General features: G+C 40.6%; 1 protein-coding gene across 7 annotated transcripts in view; it reads right to left on the minus strand.

Moving 5' to 3' along the window:
* Window positions 1–390: 390 nt before the first annotated feature.
* Window positions 391–18,282, minus strand: part of LOC133618383 (transcription factor E2-alpha-like) — a 33,588-nt gene continuing 15,696 nt past the window's right edge. For 2 of the 7 annotated variants that reach the window (XM_061978687.2, XM_061978684.2), the window contains 16 exons: window positions 15,038–15,111; window positions 14,699–14,774; window positions 14,047–14,087; window positions 13,817–13,934; window positions 13,428–13,477; window positions 12,271–12,370; window positions 11,863–11,999; window positions 11,626–11,758; window positions 9,718–9,776; window positions 9,578–9,656; window positions 7,440–7,516; window positions 7,131–7,304; window positions 6,758–7,071; window positions 5,170–5,414; window positions 2,688–2,816; window positions 391–2,621 (listed from right to left, as the gene is read on the minus strand). In XM_061978687.2, the coding sequence (XP_061834671.1) occupies window positions 2,719–2,816; window positions 5,170–5,414; window positions 6,758–7,071; window positions 7,131–7,304; window positions 7,440–7,516; window positions 9,578–9,656; window positions 9,718–9,776; window positions 11,626–11,758; window positions 11,863–11,999; window positions 12,271–12,370; window positions 13,428–13,477; window positions 13,817–13,934; window positions 14,047–14,087; window positions 14,699–14,774; window positions 15,038–15,111 (1,775 nt within the window). In that variant the 3' untranslated portion in view covers window positions 391–2,621; window positions 2,688–2,718. Of the gene's footprint in view, window positions 2,622–2,687; window positions 2,817–3,020; window positions 3,263–5,169; window positions 5,415–6,757; window positions 7,072–7,130; window positions 7,305–7,439; window positions 7,517–9,577; window positions 9,657–9,717; window positions 9,777–11,625; window positions 11,759–11,862; window positions 12,000–12,270; window positions 12,371–13,427; window positions 13,478–13,816; window positions 13,935–14,046; window positions 14,088–14,698; window positions 14,775–15,037; window positions 15,112–18,282 lie in introns of all 7 variants that reach the window. The other 5 variants (XM_061978690.2, XM_061978689.2, XM_061978688.2 and 2 more) reach the window with 5 other exon arrangements.

The following is an 18,282-nucleotide window of genomic DNA, read 5'->3' on the forward strand; positions in this document are numbered from 1 at the left end:
CATCCCCTTGTTCACCCCCTGGGAGGTGAGGGGAGCAGTGGGCAGCAGCGGTGCCGCGCCCAGGAATCATTTTTGGTGATTTAACCCCCAATTCCAAGCCTTGATGCTGAGTGCCAAGCAGGGAAGAATGCTGGTATGAGCTTTTAAACATAACCCGTTAACTGCTGCCAATCAAATGGTGAATAAGATACTCTTTAGGGTTCATATGTTTGTAAATCTGACTGTGATGAAGTCAGTGCCTCACCAGCCATCAACCTCACCGCACGTCACTGGTGTATATATATATTATATATATAAAGTTGAGTGAAAATAAAATTCACGTTACACTGCTAAAATATCTTAGCAGTGTAACGTGAATTTTAGAAGACAATGAACAACAGTAAGCATTGCTATTAAAAATGGCACATTTATTGCTACATTACTGTTATATACACAACAGTTGTCAATATCTACTTTATATATAAAAATAGGAAAGTGGAGGCACTCTGAGGACATGGCCTACACAGATATTGCCCTCAAATATTCATAAAGACAGAAAGAGCTGTAGGAAGTCATTTGCTGTAGATGACAAAAAGTTCTCTAATAAAGAAAATGGTATGCTTTTATACTTGCAAACTGTAAAAAAAACATTTACATAAACAAATACAAGTCATTTGTGATCATTTGCAAGGTAATCACAAGACTTCTTTTCAGACAAAATAAAAGTTAGGGGCCATTCATAGGCATACTCAGCAAGTGAGACAAATAAGGTTACACATCACCGTGTAAGGTTTTTGTCTTGATATATCATACATATGAATGTACATGATTAAAACAAATTCAAATATAAATCACTAAGTATTTGACCAGTTATAGACCAGGTTGTTGGTCAGCCTCAATAAATTCTTCAGCTGAACTACATCTTTTAAACCCGTGTTATTATATGCAATGTGTAACAGGAATATTCAGGCACTGGTGAGTAACCATTATAAAACTCCCCAAAGTCAGGGAAATGACTAAGCCCCCCTTATGAATTCAGGATGATGATTTCTATTAGAATTGAGTTGAATTGTGCCACCACCTCAAATGAACTAACATCGGACATTATGGAGAAAAACCCTAAATACTGTTTCAAAATAGGTGAGGAATTGAAATACAAATGCCAAGTTTGCACAGAAAGAAGAAAAAAGGTTATCACAACATGTGACATTACAAGCCAGACTGTTGTCATTTCTAACATTTGCAGGCACCTGGCACAACACCTCACTTTGTTCCCATAATCTTAAAAAAGGTTGTCTTCAATTCAAACAATGTAAACAAAAAAGAAAGAATCATCCCAAATGTATAAACCCCAACTCTCCATAACTATTTTACAAAGTGGGGGGGAAAAACATGAACATAAAAACATGGCTAACAAGTTCTACAAAAGGAAGATCGTTACAAAGAGGCTTTGCAGTTGTTCAAAATGGAAGAAAAAAACAAGCGTGCAAGTCAATAGTGGCAACTTACTTACTTAGGATTTCAAACCTCATGATCCCTTTCAACACTCACGTATGTTTTCCATTACAAATTGGAAGCGCTCAGACCTGGAAATAATCTGCATCCTGATTGGTCCAACTGGAGTTCAAAAGGCCATCTGCATGAAATAATAATATTCTTAATTGCAAGACTGTATCATGGTCTGACACTTATCTAAGAAAGAAAGTTACTGAAGCAAAATATGTCGCATGTTGTTTCTAAAACAAGAAAAAAAATGCCCCTTTTGTGAATGGACTGTCCAGGATGAGTGCTAAGACCAGATCTGAACACATGAAGTCTAGAAGCTGTGGAGTCTTTTCATTCCACTTGCATGGCAGTGACCCGTAGGATCCACGGTTTACGAGGAGGAAAAACACCAGACAGGTCAGTATTACCTCATCAAGCAGAGTAAGAAATATATATATATATTAGGGCTGCAACAACTAATCGATTAACAAAATAGTTGATGATTCATTTAGTCATCGATTCGTTGGATCTATGCTATGCGCATGGGTAATTTTTTTTTTTTTTTTTTTAAACCTTTATTTATGAACTGCAACATGTACAAACAGCTGAGAAACAATTAACAAAATAAGTCTGGTGCCAGTATGCGTTTTTTCCCCAATAAAATACTGGAAAGGATAGAAATGTAGTTTGTCTCTTTTATCCGATTATTAATCGAAGTAATAATCGACAGATTAATCGATTATCAAATGAATGGTTAGTTGCAGCCCTAATTTATACTGTATATATATCTATATCAGACCCCTCTTTCTACGAGAGGCTTCCAACATGGATGGAGGTTGTTGATGGAACATGTCTTCCTTTGCTTCTTCAAGATGTAGGACCTCCGTGGCAGGGGAGAATGCCACATATTTAACAGATAATACCAACTTGAATCAAAGTTGTAAATGATCCCAAATGTCTTTCTGATCCAAAAACATAAAGCATTCTTTCTTTTCTTAAGAAAGTCTTGGAAAAACATGATGGTGTCTTCACATTGGTGTCCTTGGGTGAAAGGTGTAAAGATGAACACACATTTGTGTCATTGTGGCCCTTCTTAGTCTGTCCAAAGAACACTCCGGTGCGTCACAAGCAGAGATTAAGGCCACGTGTTCAAACGGCTGCAAGAGAAAGGAGAAGAAAACACATGACATGGATGACTAATCAGCATCACTGTGAGAACTAACCTTGGAATTACATATGGCTTATAGTGTCACCTCAGAGACCCCCACCCAGCTGCATCTGAGGGTCCACACCCGACACTTTCTCCTCCTCTCTTCTCTTCAGGCAGGCAGCCTTTGGGTTGAGGTTACGCTCTTTGCAGAAAGCAGACAGACATAGTAAGGGCACAATCCCTTCTGACAATAAAGAAGAAGCAATGGTGAAAAGCAAGAAAAAGAGAAAGTAGGATGAGAGGCAGAGTAGCACAGATGTCCTTCCTCATATCTTCTCCTGCTTTATGAAAGAGATGTTACAACATGACCTTTAGGAGGAGATGTTCCCCTAGCTGGCTGACCTACCTCGCACCTGCTTCTCCAAGCCCAGTATGACCTGGACGGCCTGCTGCAAGATGCCCAGCTTGGTCTGGGCCTTGTCGCTCTGCAGGTGAATCTGACACATCCTGCCCAGCTCTCTGAAGGCCTCGTTTATGTCTCGCACACGCACCCGCTCCCGAGCACTGTTAGCTAGGCGCCGCTCACGCTCCCTCTGCTCCTTCTCCTCGGCACTGAGGTTCTCATCGCTCACTGTGACAACACTGCAGCTAGGAGGAGAGCGCTTGATGGGGCTAGTTCACATACCCTTGGCCCAACATACTGTACTTCATCGTAAAGATGCACATGTAAATATTGCTTCTACTGGGAATTTAGCAGTTATTTGATCTAAATGTCAAGGAGGATTCCATTTGAAATGTCTGAAGAAACATCCCAGTGGAGTGGGCCAGGCCAGAGAGCATCAGGCGGATGTCTTAACCTAAGTTTTCATACGCTACATTCAATAAATACATCTAGTTTTAGATCTGAAGGCTCACTGAGGTCCAGGATGGAAGTTGAGGGGATTTGACGACTATCCAGCAGAAGGACAGAAAATATGAAGAGAACACGAGAAGCAAAAGGAGAGAAGAAGCAATGCACCAACTATGAATGAAGGTTAATGAAATAGATCACAAGCTGAGAGCATCATAGAAAGAAGGTAGAGCGGTGCATGGATGGAGAGCAAGGTGCAGACAGGTTAATAGTTGTCTTTCTAAAGACAAGATGAGCAAGCAGCAGAAACAAAAACCAAAAAGGAGGTGATAGTGGGCGACACATACTGCATGACGACAGACAGTATGTGCTACCAGCATCAGAGAATTGACAAACAGTCACACAACTTCATCTCCGTACTTATTGGTCCTCACTTTGGAGGCCACGTAAAGGATGGACAGTGCTACCTCAACGTACAAGTCACTCCAAGTGGTGTGTGCATTATTTCAGGTACTGGTTGAAGTCGTACTTGTCCACATCATTGAGCTATACCGCCCCACAATATAGCTCGGTTGCTAGAGTGGCCGTGCCAGCAACTTGAGGGTTCCAGGTTCGATCCCCACTTCCGCCATCCTAGTCACTGCCATTGTGTCCTTGGGCAAGACACTTTACCCACTTGCTCCCAGTGCCACCCACATTGGTTTAAATGTAACTTAGATATTGGCTTTCACTATGTAAAGCGCTTTGAGTCACTAGAGAAAAGCGCTATACAAATATAATTCATTTCACTTCACATCACATCTGTAATTATATGGAGTTGAAACACTAAATGTACTTCCTGTCACTTTGCCTTTGTCTGACGACAACAGATGAACATTTATTTGTACTGTAAATGTTCCTATCAAATCAAGAAACTGCACACAGCCAGAGATCCACACAATCCTGCCCTCCAACCACTGGAACGGCGGGGATGTGAGTGCAAAGCGCATCAGAAAAACAAAGCATTAAAACACGGCCTGCTGTGTAGCAACTCTACCAAGTAGCGCAACCGCATTGACTGAATTCAGCTTCTGTGCCAAAACAAGATGGGACATTATTCCATGAAAATATAGAGAAGCTGACCAATGGTCTGCCCGACGTCTTCTTTTCTACTGATTCTACAAAGTGGATGAGCAAGCATTAGCTGTCACTCAAAGAGGTGCGTGTGCAAGGTAAAGAAGGATGTGGTGGTATGTATTGAGATGATTATGATTGTGGGCTCTGTACCCAGGATGGCGTTGTGGCTTGTGCAGCCCTTTGAGACACTTGTGATTTAGGGCTATATAAATAAACATTGATTGATATTGTTATTGCCAGATCAACAATCAAGCAGCACTAGGAGTTGCTTCAAAGAAGCAGCTTGAAGGAGACAACACATTAGTTATTGCATTACTTCATGAAACTACTTATCTATTTTGTTTGTTTTTCTTATTAAAGGGCGTGTTAAAATGTTTAGTAGGAATAAGCACAGATTAAATTGACTTCATTTTATATCAAGTGTTTGGAGTTACTCAAAGGTGCTTGTAAGTTGAGGCATCACTGTACTTTTTGAATTGATGGATGTGTAGCAAGTAACATGAGCAAGCTTGTGTGTCACATAGGAGCATGAAGCTATGTGAGAGTTGACCTTCCCCTCCTCCTCCTTCCTCCCTGGACACCCACTGACCTCGGACTTGCTGCTCCAGGTTGAGAATAACGTTAACGGCCTGTTGGAGTACGTTCAATTTGGTCTGCGGTTTCTCATAGTTCAGATGGAGCTGACACATGCGGCCCAGCTCCTTAAAGGCCTCGTTGATGTCCCGCACACGGAGCCGCTCGCGGGCATTGTTTGCCATCCTGCGCACTTTCTCCCGCCCAGCTTTAATCTCCACTGGTAGGTCTTCATCATCGTCATCCTCATCATCATTCAGACTAGTCAATAGCAGATGAGGAGGGAAGGAAACAACATGTGTTAACATGTACACACCTGAGTGGGGCATGTAGGTGAAGTGTTGCTTTCTAATAACACATTATTACCGAGGGTAGGTCATGACTTGCAAAGCTGTTCATTACCGTATTTTTACCATTATAACTCGCAGTTTTTTTTCATAGTTTGGCCGGGGGTGCGACTTATACTCCGGAGCGACTTATGTGTGAAATTATTAACACAATACCGTAAAATATCAAATAATATTATTTATCTCATTCGCGTAAGAAACGAAGCAAATGTCAGCAATCGTCACACACACGTCAACCAATAAGAATTCGGCGGGGGCGGGTCATGGCAGAAGTGCATTGTGGGTCATTGGATGCTAACTGCTGCTACATCCATAGCTATTAAAATAGATTATTTCAACATTGGCGGTAACTTATAAAAACTGAGAAGGGCTGAACAAAAACGGCAGGGAAAAGGAAATCATATACTGCATATTACAAGCTGGACGTAGTGAAATATGCAGCAGAAAACGGCGATCGAGCAGCAGAAAGAAAGGGAGCGGCGCATACTAGGAGCGACAACGAGGAGGAAGATTTCATGGGATTTAGCGATTAGGAGTGACAGATTGTATAGCATGTTCTATATGTTATAGTTATTTGAATGACTCTTACCATAATATGTTACGTTAACATACCAGTTGGTTATTTATGCCTCATATAACGTACACTTATTCAGCCAGATGTTCACTATTCTTCATTTATTTTAAATTGCCTTTCAAATGTCTATTCTTGGGGCGGTATAGCTCGGTTGGTAGAGCGGCTGTGCCAGCAACTTGAGGGTTGCAGGTTCGATCCCCGCTTCCGCCATCCTAGTCACTGCCGTTGTGTCCTTGGGCAAGACACTTTACCCACCTGCTCCCAGTGCCACCCACACTGCTTTAAATGTAACTTAGATATTGGGTTTCACTATGTAATGCGCTTTGAGTCACTTGAGAAAAAGCGCTATATAAATGTAATTCACTTCACTATTCTTGGTGTTGGCTTTTATCAAATAAATTTCCCCCAAAAATGCGACTTATACTCCAGTGCGACGTATATATGTTTTTTCCTTCTTTATTATGCATTTTCGGCCGGTGTGCGATTTTTACTCCGGAGCGAATTATAATCCGAAAAATACGGTATGTGTACTTGTTTGCTTTATTTCTTATCAATTTGCTGTAAATTGGACGTATTCAAAACCAAGTTGTTGTCCATAAGCCCTTGAACATGAACAACATCTATATTTAATATTATGTTGATGATTACCTGCTATAAATGAGACTATGTCAAACAAAAGGTACCTTGATAGAAGATGGGCATTTAGCTCTTTGTTCTCGTCCTCTGACTTGTCAGTCATGGAGCAGTTGTCATCGTCCTGCTTGCTCTCTCGTTTAATGTCAGCGCCACTGGAACGACTTAGGCTGTTCACCAAGCCTGTCATTAAAAAACACAGGACGGAAGGTATAAGTTTCTCAATATTTCTCACAGCAAAGAAGGACCTACTGGTGAAACTATCAGTCTGAGAGCCTGGCAGAGCAGACGTGGAGCCGTGGTGACCATGCACAAGTCCTCCACTAGAGGGCAGTCTCGCAGAGTCCTCAAGGTGACCGGTGAGCTGTAAGACAAACAATGTTAACAGTGTTTCAAAGCAATGGCCGACTTCATGCATCTCACCAGGCCAGGCAGGCGACTGGCAAGGCCGAGTGCTGCACTGCTAAAGGCTGGAGGTAAGCCCAAACCAGATGCCAGCAGACTCTGCATCTCAGCTAGTCCTGCTCCTCCTTGCCCACTGGCATGGCGCTGAAGAACGTTAAGAGCTTCATCCAGGCGGTCCTCCAGTTTATTAGGCTTGGGATGGGGGAAGGCAAATAATATGAGCAAAGATGACGACATTACCAGTACAGCTGACAGGATCGGCCTACAAATCTGAACAAGCTTTAGGTTTGGAGCTGACACAGAAGAGGACCATGTTAAAAGCCTCACCATTGCCTGAAGTCCCCCATGAAAGCTAGGTGAAGGTGTAGCTTGGCCAGAAGATCTTGTCCACTGGGAGGCAGATACTAAAAAAGAAACAAATTGCGTGTATTAAAACAACAATTCAAGTTGATAGTTTTATCTTTCTCATCAGATGCCACTCGCAGTATTTTATGTGTGGAAAGATGTCACCCCTAGACCAAACAGGGAAATGACCCCACCTTTATTTTTTACTGTACTTGTTCTTCCTCTCTCCTAAGTTATATTTGGAGGATGAGCACTGCTGAAAGATCATTTGAATGACTGAGTTTTAATATGACAAATCATTTGCAGACAATGCTAGCTAATGTCCTATCACTTGAAAACAACTTGGGCTGCACAAAAAATATCAGCCAAATAATTATAGGGGCAATAATAATGACAATTAATGAAGAAAGATTAGCCGCTCTGTAGTGTAGGTGGACTAGGATGAGCAAATCAAGTGCTTCTTTTCTTCTACCTCAATTAGCTGAGCTCAGCATGCTGTAAACCACCTAGGGCTGGACAATTATGGCAAAAATAATAATCACGATTATTTTTGATTGATATTGTAATCACGTTTATTCCTTAATTTGAAAACATGTCTTTTTATAACTAAAAAAAGGATATACATTAGGAACAAATAAACCACAACAAGTGAAATAATAATAGTAATAACAATACATTTAAATAATAATAGCAATTTAAAAAAACAATACAATTCTGTTTTTCTCTGTTTGAATTGTTATTAATACCGTTTTAACCTTTTAAACTTATATTGCTTTTTGTGACAAATATTTCCTATTTAAATACAAAAATCCTCACATCTATTGGTGCAATACATCTTTGGACAATGTTGACCAATATTTTAAATCAAAGCATCATTGTGTAAATGTATCAAAAAGTGCTTTAAGTACATTATGCTTGAGTAAGGTACTCATTTGAAACCTTTATTCTGTTAGCACAGTCAGACCAGATGTGGCGCAAAGGGAGGAAGTGTGCTGTGCTGCTGTTCTCAGCTTGACGAGTCATAAGACAACTATAAGGCTGTTTGTACAGTGATCTTACATTGATGATGTCGTTCACAACAACACAAGCAGATGAGATGTTTTGTGGGTGTACAGATTGTTCTTGCTGGTTTTAGCTTCATAGTTTAGTCGCTGTTTCATGTGACTGTATGGACATTATTCAGGACAGGGCCTTTGACTGTTTCGGGGAAGAGTAAGCAGTACCGGACACATTATTTTCCCAAACAAATGTTCCTTCTCTTCACAGTAACAGCACTTCACTTACATTTATATGTCAATTTCCATGATATTATTTTGCGTTTATTAGCGGATTCCACTTTACTGGCCGAATATGTGACTCCATCCATGGTTACATGAACGTGGAAATGACGTCTTACTTTTTTTTGTTGATTTTAGGGATTATTGATGAGGCATACTAGCTCCGTGTCAAATAAAAAGTAGCAACCATGATGAAATCCCAAACTTCTAGTAGACGTGGTCTTTTTCCCCACTCACACATCCATTTCACCGCTACAAGCTACAAATTTGCATGCACGTTGCGCGGCCCATTAATCGTTTTTTAAATGTTTTATTGTTATATTTTCATGATCGTGAGAAGCCATAACCGAAATCTAAATTAAAATTCGATGAATTGTCCAGCTCGAAAACAACCTGTAAACCTCACAGTAAACAAACATGGCATCTCTTAATTTCCCCTCAGGGATTAATAAAGTATTTCTGATTCTGATTGATTGAGTCTTCATTGTTTCAGAAGAAGTTTTTGCGTGCTATTTTCATAAAATGTGCAAACATTCTGCGAGGAAGAAAAAAAAAACCCATTAAAACCTAATCAGCCACTTGAAAGGCCATTGTCGCTATGACAGTGTTTTGAAAGCCTATGGTACCCGCAATGCTAAAGAAGCTGCCACAAAGCTAGCTGCAATGAAAAGCGTGCACAAATTACAGTTAACTCAAAATTTAAAACAAATCTAGATATAAATAAGTTATCTGTATCTGCGTGACAAAAATAATTGTGCATCTCTAAAAACGACACTACATTTAAAAAGCAATCATGATAAGGCTCCATATCAAATGCAGAGAAAATGTCAGTGTTTGACTGACCTGATGCAGCCTGAGGAGAACCAGAAGGGGTGGATGGGGACGAAGAGTAGCCATTGCTGTTGGGGTCTGAAGGATAGATCTGCACACAAACAATCATGTTTTCACACCTGCATTCATTTTCACATCTATGTACAACTTACAGATGCCAGCGCTTTCCCAATCTCATCACCAGAACTTCCAGGTACTGTTCCCCGATTGGCTGAACAGGAAATGAAAATATTTCAATTAAAATGTGCTGTCATTTAGGCCCCGTTTACACTGCACACAAAATCTAATTTGTTTGCCCTCCAGTGACACAGATCAGATTATTTTGCCAGTCTAAACGCTCCAAAGTGCTACAAATCTGATATTTTGGCATCAGATTCAGACTACATCAGGAGGTAGTCCATCTGATCTTTTCAAATGTGACTTGAGTCCAAATGCAATGCGACCTGAATGCCATCCCGACATGACTTTTTCATCAGCTTTGGGCGCGGGGAAAGATGTAGCCCACCAGCATCTGGTTTTGGTGAGTCTATTTAAGACGACCACATTTTCAGTGCACCACTAGACAATAGTGCGCAAACAATATTATAACAAAATTATATTTTGATTCCTAAGAAATAGCGATTGTTGAAGGACCAGAAGCTAACGATGTCCGTATCCCCTCTACTGAACAGCCATAAAGAAAATTAGAACCCTCCCAAATATATTACACTATGTATATCCATTCACACATTATATTACTTTAATTTATTTTCACATTAAAAAACACTCATTTTAAGGTGTGGAAAATGTATTTTATTTTGTAGTTTGTAGCGATTTCCTTGTTCATTTACAGAATCCTTCCACGTCATTTGTTTTCACTTTATCGAACTTGGAGGCCCCATCGGGGCCTGTGCGCGTTTATACTGGATTCTGATTAAGATCACATTTTACTTGCAGTGTAAACAGTCAGCTGGAAAAAAATCCTATTTGGCCCACTTTGGCCTGCAGTGTAAATAAATGCTGTCGTAAGGCCACAAACATTAAAGGGGAACTGCACTTTTTTTTTTTTTTAATTTTGCCTATCATTCACAATCCTTAAGTATGACAAGAACGCATGTTTTTTTATTTCTTTATGCATTCTAAATAGTAAATAAATGCAATCAAAAGTCCGCTCACAATGGAGCCAATGGAAGTCGCTCTATTCTGCCTATAAACAAGGGGATGGGTCAAATGCAGAGGATACATTTCACCACACCTAGTGTGTGTGACAATCATTGGTACTTTAACTTTAAAAGACCTTCAAAAACATCCAAACACGTCCATTAAGGTTTTATGTACACACTGTAATTATATATGTAATGTAGTAACATTTATAAAAACATTTAAAAAGCACATCACAACGTTTGCTTTTTCCCCCCAACATCACTGATTATTACTCACTGCAGACTTCATAAGAGCCAACAAACATAAAACATCACTTACTGTACAATGTCTGCTGTCATTAGGATGCCAATTAATAGAACCTTGTTATAGTCCTCTTTAGGTCCTCGTGAAGAAAAGGGGGGGTGGAACAAAGCATCTTTTTGTGTCGTTCTCGCCGTTGAGGGGTCTAAATTAGCTGTCGGAATACATCCTCAGCCTACTAGTATCCGGGTGAGAGGCATGATTTATCATCTACAATAGACTTCCACAAGCAAGGAAGCAGCGTCAATATAGGCACACAAGCTTGTGATTATGGTGCCGCTATAAAAAGTTTGTCTGCGTTAGCGCTTGTAATAACAATATCACTAATACTTAGTTGAAATACAAGCCACAAAATCAAAATGAGTATTGTTGGCGCTTTTTGGATGGTTAATTATTGGGTTTTATGGGCAGAATAGAGGACCTTCCATTGGCTCTGTTTAAACTGACTTTTATTTACGTATATTTATGAGTTAGAATAATTTTTTTATTTTTTTTAAATACATCCGGCATTATACGATTGTGAACTATAGGAAAATCCCCCAAAAAGTGCAGTTCCCCTTTGTGGACACTACTCATTAAGATCAGGGTTATGGGGTTTCTCCTAATAGTGTCTGTACCAGCAATAGGAGGCGTGTGACTTGGAACGCCATAGCTGTTGGAGCCAGAGTGGAAACCAGCCGGGTGAGCCCCGTTCACTTCACTGCCATGTAGGGGGTAGTTTTGGGGTGAGAGGGGCAGTGGCTGACGTTTCTAGATGGCAAAGAGACCAGATGATTTCAATGGACATGCAGACAAGTGCCCTCAAAGAGTCCCAATCATAAAACAACATGTTAAAATAGATAGTGAAGGCTCACCAGTCTGTCTTGGGGGTTGATGGCAGTGAAGGGACCATGCTGGCTCAGATGGGGGGGGTTACCCAGCATGGAAGGATAACCAGGCTGAACCATCGACCCAGCAGAACCCCATGAATCAGAGGGTGGGTGGAGGCCTTCTGTCAGGGGGCATCCAACGACAGGGGTGGGGGAATAACCAGTCACAGGAGATGAAAAGACAATAAAAAAGACACATATGAGACATGTCACATTAGTGTGATGACTTCATCCAACCGTTTTACACCATGCACATGGCAAAGCACCTTGAGTCACCCTCTTTAGGTTGCTATGTTGGACATTTTTAAACTATGTACCTCAGCAAACATCAATTTAAAACAAACACACAATAAATAAGTGGATGCTGCAGCACAAAATTGTGATTAAACTGACCTTGCATGTAGAAGGGTGGTGGGTAAATGCTTCCTGCTTTGGAAGCAGAGTAGCCAACATTGTCCCTGTTAAATTCATCACTTGAGGCTGAGGTACAAACCTACATGAGGAAAAAAAACCCTCAATAAACAAAAACAGTGGTGAGCTGAGGAAATTAATCATTTTCTTTGAAAACCCACCCATGGCTTTACTAAGTAATGAGAGAAACCACTAGAAAATGTGTTACTTTAGATGATTGATTTCATTACTACAATGAAGCAATTTGTTAGTATCAGTGATCTAAAGAGGCTTTGACTGCCATTGCTGAAAGGCTTTCTTAGGTATCATCTTCTCCAACACAAACAGCCTGCGAATGTTTTGGATACTTAACACACAACTTGGAGACCACAGAACTGGAGTTGGATCAACTTATACCGATTGAAACAGACTTCCACGATACCAATATCTTTCTTAATCAACATTATTATAGATGCAAATATAAAATGTGTCTGTAAAAACTCCAATCTAACTGGACTACAGTTTTCTTCTGTAATTTGATTAAACAGAAAGAAGAAGGAGAAGAAAAAGGAGGGTAGAGGAGAAGAGGGAAGGAGAGATGCACTCCTAATTACTGAACCATCTGTCGAATCCTGGATGGCGGCCAACCCTACTGGCAGCTGGGATGGAGGGGTGGGGGAGGGAGAGAGAAAGGGGAGAGCTGTTGTTGGTGGTGGTGAGTGGGAGGGGCTGTGGAGTTTGAGGCGATGGGGGAGTGGTGAGGAAGAAACGGAGAAGGGGAGGAAATGGGGTGATCAGAGAGCGAGACTGGGAGGGGAAAAAATGAGGCAAGTAAGAAGCATCAACCCCCGGTACGAGTTTCCCTCCGTGATCTACACAAATACGCCTGGCAGAGGGAAGGAAATGTGGCCACAAAGTAGAAAGGCCCACACTATAAATACACTACAAATGAGCCACTGGCTTCCCCCCTTTCCCTTCTTTAAATGAGAGGTGCAGATACACAGCTGTGCAAGCTGAATAAACGCCATTGCTGCAATCGGGCAGTTTTTGCAAGCCGCAGAGAAGCCAAAAATGCCAAATGTAACATAAAAAGAGACATCATCTGACAATGCGGGCTCCCACGGACATACTGAGATGCAGTTCTGGACGTTAACACTTACAGAGGAAGGCAGGCCAGGGGGCACCTTCCGGATCTTTTTTGGCTGCGAATCTGATAGGAAGAAGAAAGACAGAGGCTCAAACAACACAATCTTGTACAAATGAACACTTGCCGTACAATTCAATTGGTGCAGATCCATGCAAATGTGTGAATCATACCATCATCGTTACCTAATTTCATTGGAATGTTTATCTGATGTGTCTATTCCTATAAGCCCCTGCATTGTTATTGCTTCCTTTGAGTAAACAAAAGTTCTTGATACTTGAAGCAAAGCGATAATACACATGCAGTTTAATAAGAAAATAATGAGAAATGAATATAGATTGAACTTATATCTGAAGAAAAAGTCTTTTGTTACCGAAATGTGAAGGACTGTATGTAAAATCTTACCAACGGGGTCTTGTGCGGGTCGTCTGCGAGGATTGTTGCTCTCATAAGAGGAATAAAACTGTGACGAGGGCTTCAAACCAGAAGGGGAAAGGGCATCAGCACTGGGCATAAAGCCCGGCTACATATTGTGTAAATTGGGGAAAAAACATTAACACAACATTTGTAGACAATTAAATTCTAAACTACAACTAAAGGAGGGCTTGTAGCTTTTGTCTTCCTAACTGATTTACCTGCGTTGCAAATGACGAGTATGGTCCTCTCTCTGCCTTCCCTGTTGGCAGAGACAATGAAATTAGGCCATGATTGTGAAAATTAGGCATTAATGTCAATATTAAATCCCAATCTGGCCATTCCCCTGTCTCCATTGCAAAGCCTCGCATCTGCTGAGTGATTGTGTATGACATGCCGTATTTATGGCTGTGCACAGCAAAACAACAACAAATTGACCCATTATAAATGGTTCAGGGGCAATTGTGCCCGTCTTCTCTCCCCTCCCCTGACAGTTAAACAGAGAGAGCTATAGGCCAATGTAATCCCAAGAGACGGCCTTGTTTGTGCATGGGCGCCCTTTATAACTCCAACACCCCTCGTACACGCCCACCTTCACATTAAACATATAGAATGGCGCACATTGCTCCTCCATATCCTCCGTCATTATCCTGCTGCCTTCATCCATCACACCTGAGCATGAATATGGTTTGCCCTCAAGTGCTGCATGCGTGTGAATATCAAATCAACATGGCACTAATTTATAAAAATGTGTACTGCAATGGCAGCATCCCCCCATTTAAGTGGAAAACATTCCCAGGTATATCCATTTTGTGTGTCAAGACAGCTGCTGTGTATGTTTTTCAGATCCAGTTTTCATTTCAACTCACTCACCAGTGATCCCTGTGCCAAATACGGTGCCATGTGGAATGCCATCTTGCTCACTATAAATGCCCTCTTCAGCAAAACACTGTAAAGGAAGACAGCAAGCTTTAGAAACACAAAAAGCAAGTAGAAAATAATGGTTTCTGGTGATATCTGGGATCTACTCATACATTCCAATACCCAAATGGATGACAGCACAAAAACTCAGTCAGCAAACCCTAATGGCAATTGGATTAAATAGCACAAGTACTTCAAATAACTTCCCAGCTTCTATCCTTCTAGTGAAATGACTCATGCATCTAGCACCAAAGATAGTCTTGTCTTAGGAAAAATAAGGTTTAGTCGTACCCTTCCCTGACTGAACGATGGACTGTTCTGTTCTCCGGGCCCCCAAGAACTTGACCCATTCCTTTCATCAACCCCTGCAATACAGAGATATAGGTTAGAAATAAACCATTACATGAAAAACAACAGTGAATTCTACCCCATCTTTGCAGAAATAAGTCCATATTTAGAGGATGGTGAGCAGCTTTATACTGACGCTCACATGTCACAACCACAGACAGCATGGTGTGTTGTCACATAGCGTGGATGAGAGCTGTAGGAAGTTTGAATAATTAACACCCAATATGAGAGTCCCAGAATCATTCCCTACATTCCTCACTCTCCCACTCCACGCCTTTACATTTTCACGGCATAAGCCATTTATAGTCAATCTATTCTCCAGCCTTCATTTGAGCACTGAAACAAGGTCTAAATCTTATATAAGTGACACGTGCTATCCTTGACCGGAACACTCAGGGAGATGAATGGGTTTGAAATGACGGATTTTAAAGGTTGGTCCCTGCCCGTCCTATTTCCTTAAATCTCTTCTCCAACTGCAACACAGAATCTCTAGGGGAAAAGCTGAAGCTTAATTGCAGGCTGATTTGCATAATTGTGCATATTAATGAAGCTTAGGTCTATGAATATTCATATTTTTGTTTTGTTGTCTAATTAAAAAGCGGAGCGGGAAGATGATGGGGGGTGTGGAGGCGGGCTAGAATCATGACAGGATCAGCAGTATAACAGAATGATGGGTCCACAGTGCTGAGGGCTGCTAGATTGCCGTGACAACAGTGATCTATACGCACAACACCAGTGGAATAAATGATGAAGGACAAGATGTCTTTTCCCCTCTCTATGGCTGATTGTCACTCAACGAGTCAGTCGCCGACTTTAGAGAGAGTGTGTAAGTCGAAAGTGAAAAGAGATAGGTATTAATTCACTGGGGCGGAGATGTGGGAAAACAAGATGGCGTTTGGACATGGGATATTGACCAGAAAGAGAAATCAACATAAAAACAGTATTCTGAAGTAGATACGGTATTTCGAGGCTGAATGGCGACGTACAATATATATTGGTATGTCAAACAAAACATGCTGAGTGTTTAGTTTAAACTCAACATCACATGACTGTTACTACCGGTGTTCTAAAATGACTTTTAAGAAGTATTTAATTATAATTACTTAACCAAAAAAGTAATGGATTTGCTCTTTAAGAAATGTAATTCATTACTAGGGAAAGTAATTCATGTGTTACTTCAAATATATGCCATATGCAGTTGAGAGATGTTTCATATAAGCAGAGTGTGTGTGGCGTTTTAAAGGGCGGTGTCTACTACAAAGTGATGTGTGACGTCAGCATGGCTTTCAGCTGAGCTGTATTTGTTAGCTTTAGCAGTTAGCCGGAGCAGTCTGACGACTACTCTGTCACCGTATTGTGTTACCTCGGCTTAATAAAGAGATTAAATGTGCTTCCGTGTCTGTCATAAGCTATTGTTCACAAACGGAGTATTGTTTGGATTGAAAGCTTTTCACTTCAACCATTATTCCCAAGGCACGTGGTAGCATTGTGCATGTGCTGTTTTCTGCAGCCTCCTTCTATTTGATAGCAAGTTCATTTTAGTATGGTGATAGTTATTGCTTTCATTATTACTGTAATTTCCGGACTATAAGTCACATTTTTTTTTCATAGTTTGGCCGGGGGTGCGACTTATACTCAGGAGCGACTTATGTGTGAAATGATGAACACATTAGCGTAAAATATCAAATAATACTATTTAGCTCATTCACGTAAGAGACTAGACGTATAAGATTTCATGGGATTTAGCGATTAGGAGTGACAGATTGTATAGCATGTTCTATATGTTATAGTTATTTGAATGACTCTTACCATAATATGTTACGTTAACATACCAGTTGGTTATTTATGCCTCATATAATGTACACTTATTCAGCCTGTTGTTCACTATTCTTTATTTATTTTAAATTGCCTTTTAAATGTCTATTTTTGGTGTTGGCTTTTATCAAATAAATTTCCCCCAAAAATGCGACTTATATATGTTTTTTTCCTTCTTTATTATGCATTTTCGGCCTGTGCGACTTATACTCCGGAGCGACTTATACTCTGAAAAATACGGTACTTTGTTCATTGAACTTGCTGTACTTTTGATGCTGTCTTGTTGAAATAAAACCAAATCAGTTGGGAGAGTGGCCGTGCCAGCAAACTGAGGGTTCCTGGTTCGATCCCCAGCATCTACCAACCTAGTCAAGTCCGTCGTGTCCTTGAGCAAGACACTTCACCCTTGCTCCTGATGGGTCATGGATAGGGCCTTGCATGGCAGCTGTGTGAATGGGTGAATGTGGAAATCGTGTCAAAGCGCTTTGAGTACCTTGAAGGTAGAAAAGCGCTATAAAAGTATAACCCATTTACCATTTCCGACTGGGTGAATGCTTTCACGCAATTAAAACAAAGCATGGCAAAGGCCTGCGGTACGTGTTGACACAATATGATTTCTGCCCAGTGCTCTGAATGTCAAAGTCAAAAATTCAATGAAGCGCGGGTAAACGGCAGGAGTAACTATCAAAAGCAGCATCAAAAGATATTATATATTGGTATAGTCTTAAATACTTATCTCATTCTAAAAAAATATTGGTATAACTCAGCCCTATTCTGAAGCTGCTATACATACTGTACACTGTTGTCCAGTATTACCACATACTGTACATTTCAGAAAACTGAAGGCAACGTTTTTTTGGTCTGTCAGGCAAACAACAGAGGTGATGTTCATGTTGGTTGGAAAAGTGGTGCACCAGGAGAGAAACCATTCATATTTGGCATACATCTGGATGATTTTATTTCTAAATTAGTGGGATATTGAAGTGTCAGCATGTAGTCAAGAAAAATGTACATTTTATCATAAAAGTAGCTCAGCACAGCCCCCAAAATTGCGTTACAGAGGGGACTGAGGGCAGCCAAAATATGGACCACTGCAGAATACTGAAAACTGTGCACAATAATGCAGAATCCATAGAAAAAGTATAATAGGGTCAGCAAATGTTATGTGTTTTTCCATTTCTAGCATGTATCTTCTTCAATTGCAAAAATAGAATCTTTAAGTGTCTAGCTTCTCTTTGATCCTGACCTGAACTGGGTAAGCGTGAGGGAAAATGACTTGATGGAAAGATTGATCTTTTAGAAACTGCAAATGAACAGGGAGCAGTTTATATTTGTGTGCATTGTTAACCTACAATATATTCATTTTGCACATT

The sequence above is a fragment of the Nerophis lumbriciformis genome, linkage group LG19, assembly GCF_033978685.3.
Source record: "Nerophis lumbriciformis linkage group LG19, RoL_Nlum_v2.1, whole genome shotgun sequence".
Taxonomy (NCBI): Eukaryota; Metazoa; Chordata; class Actinopteri; order Syngnathiformes; family Syngnathidae; genus Nerophis; species Nerophis lumbriciformis.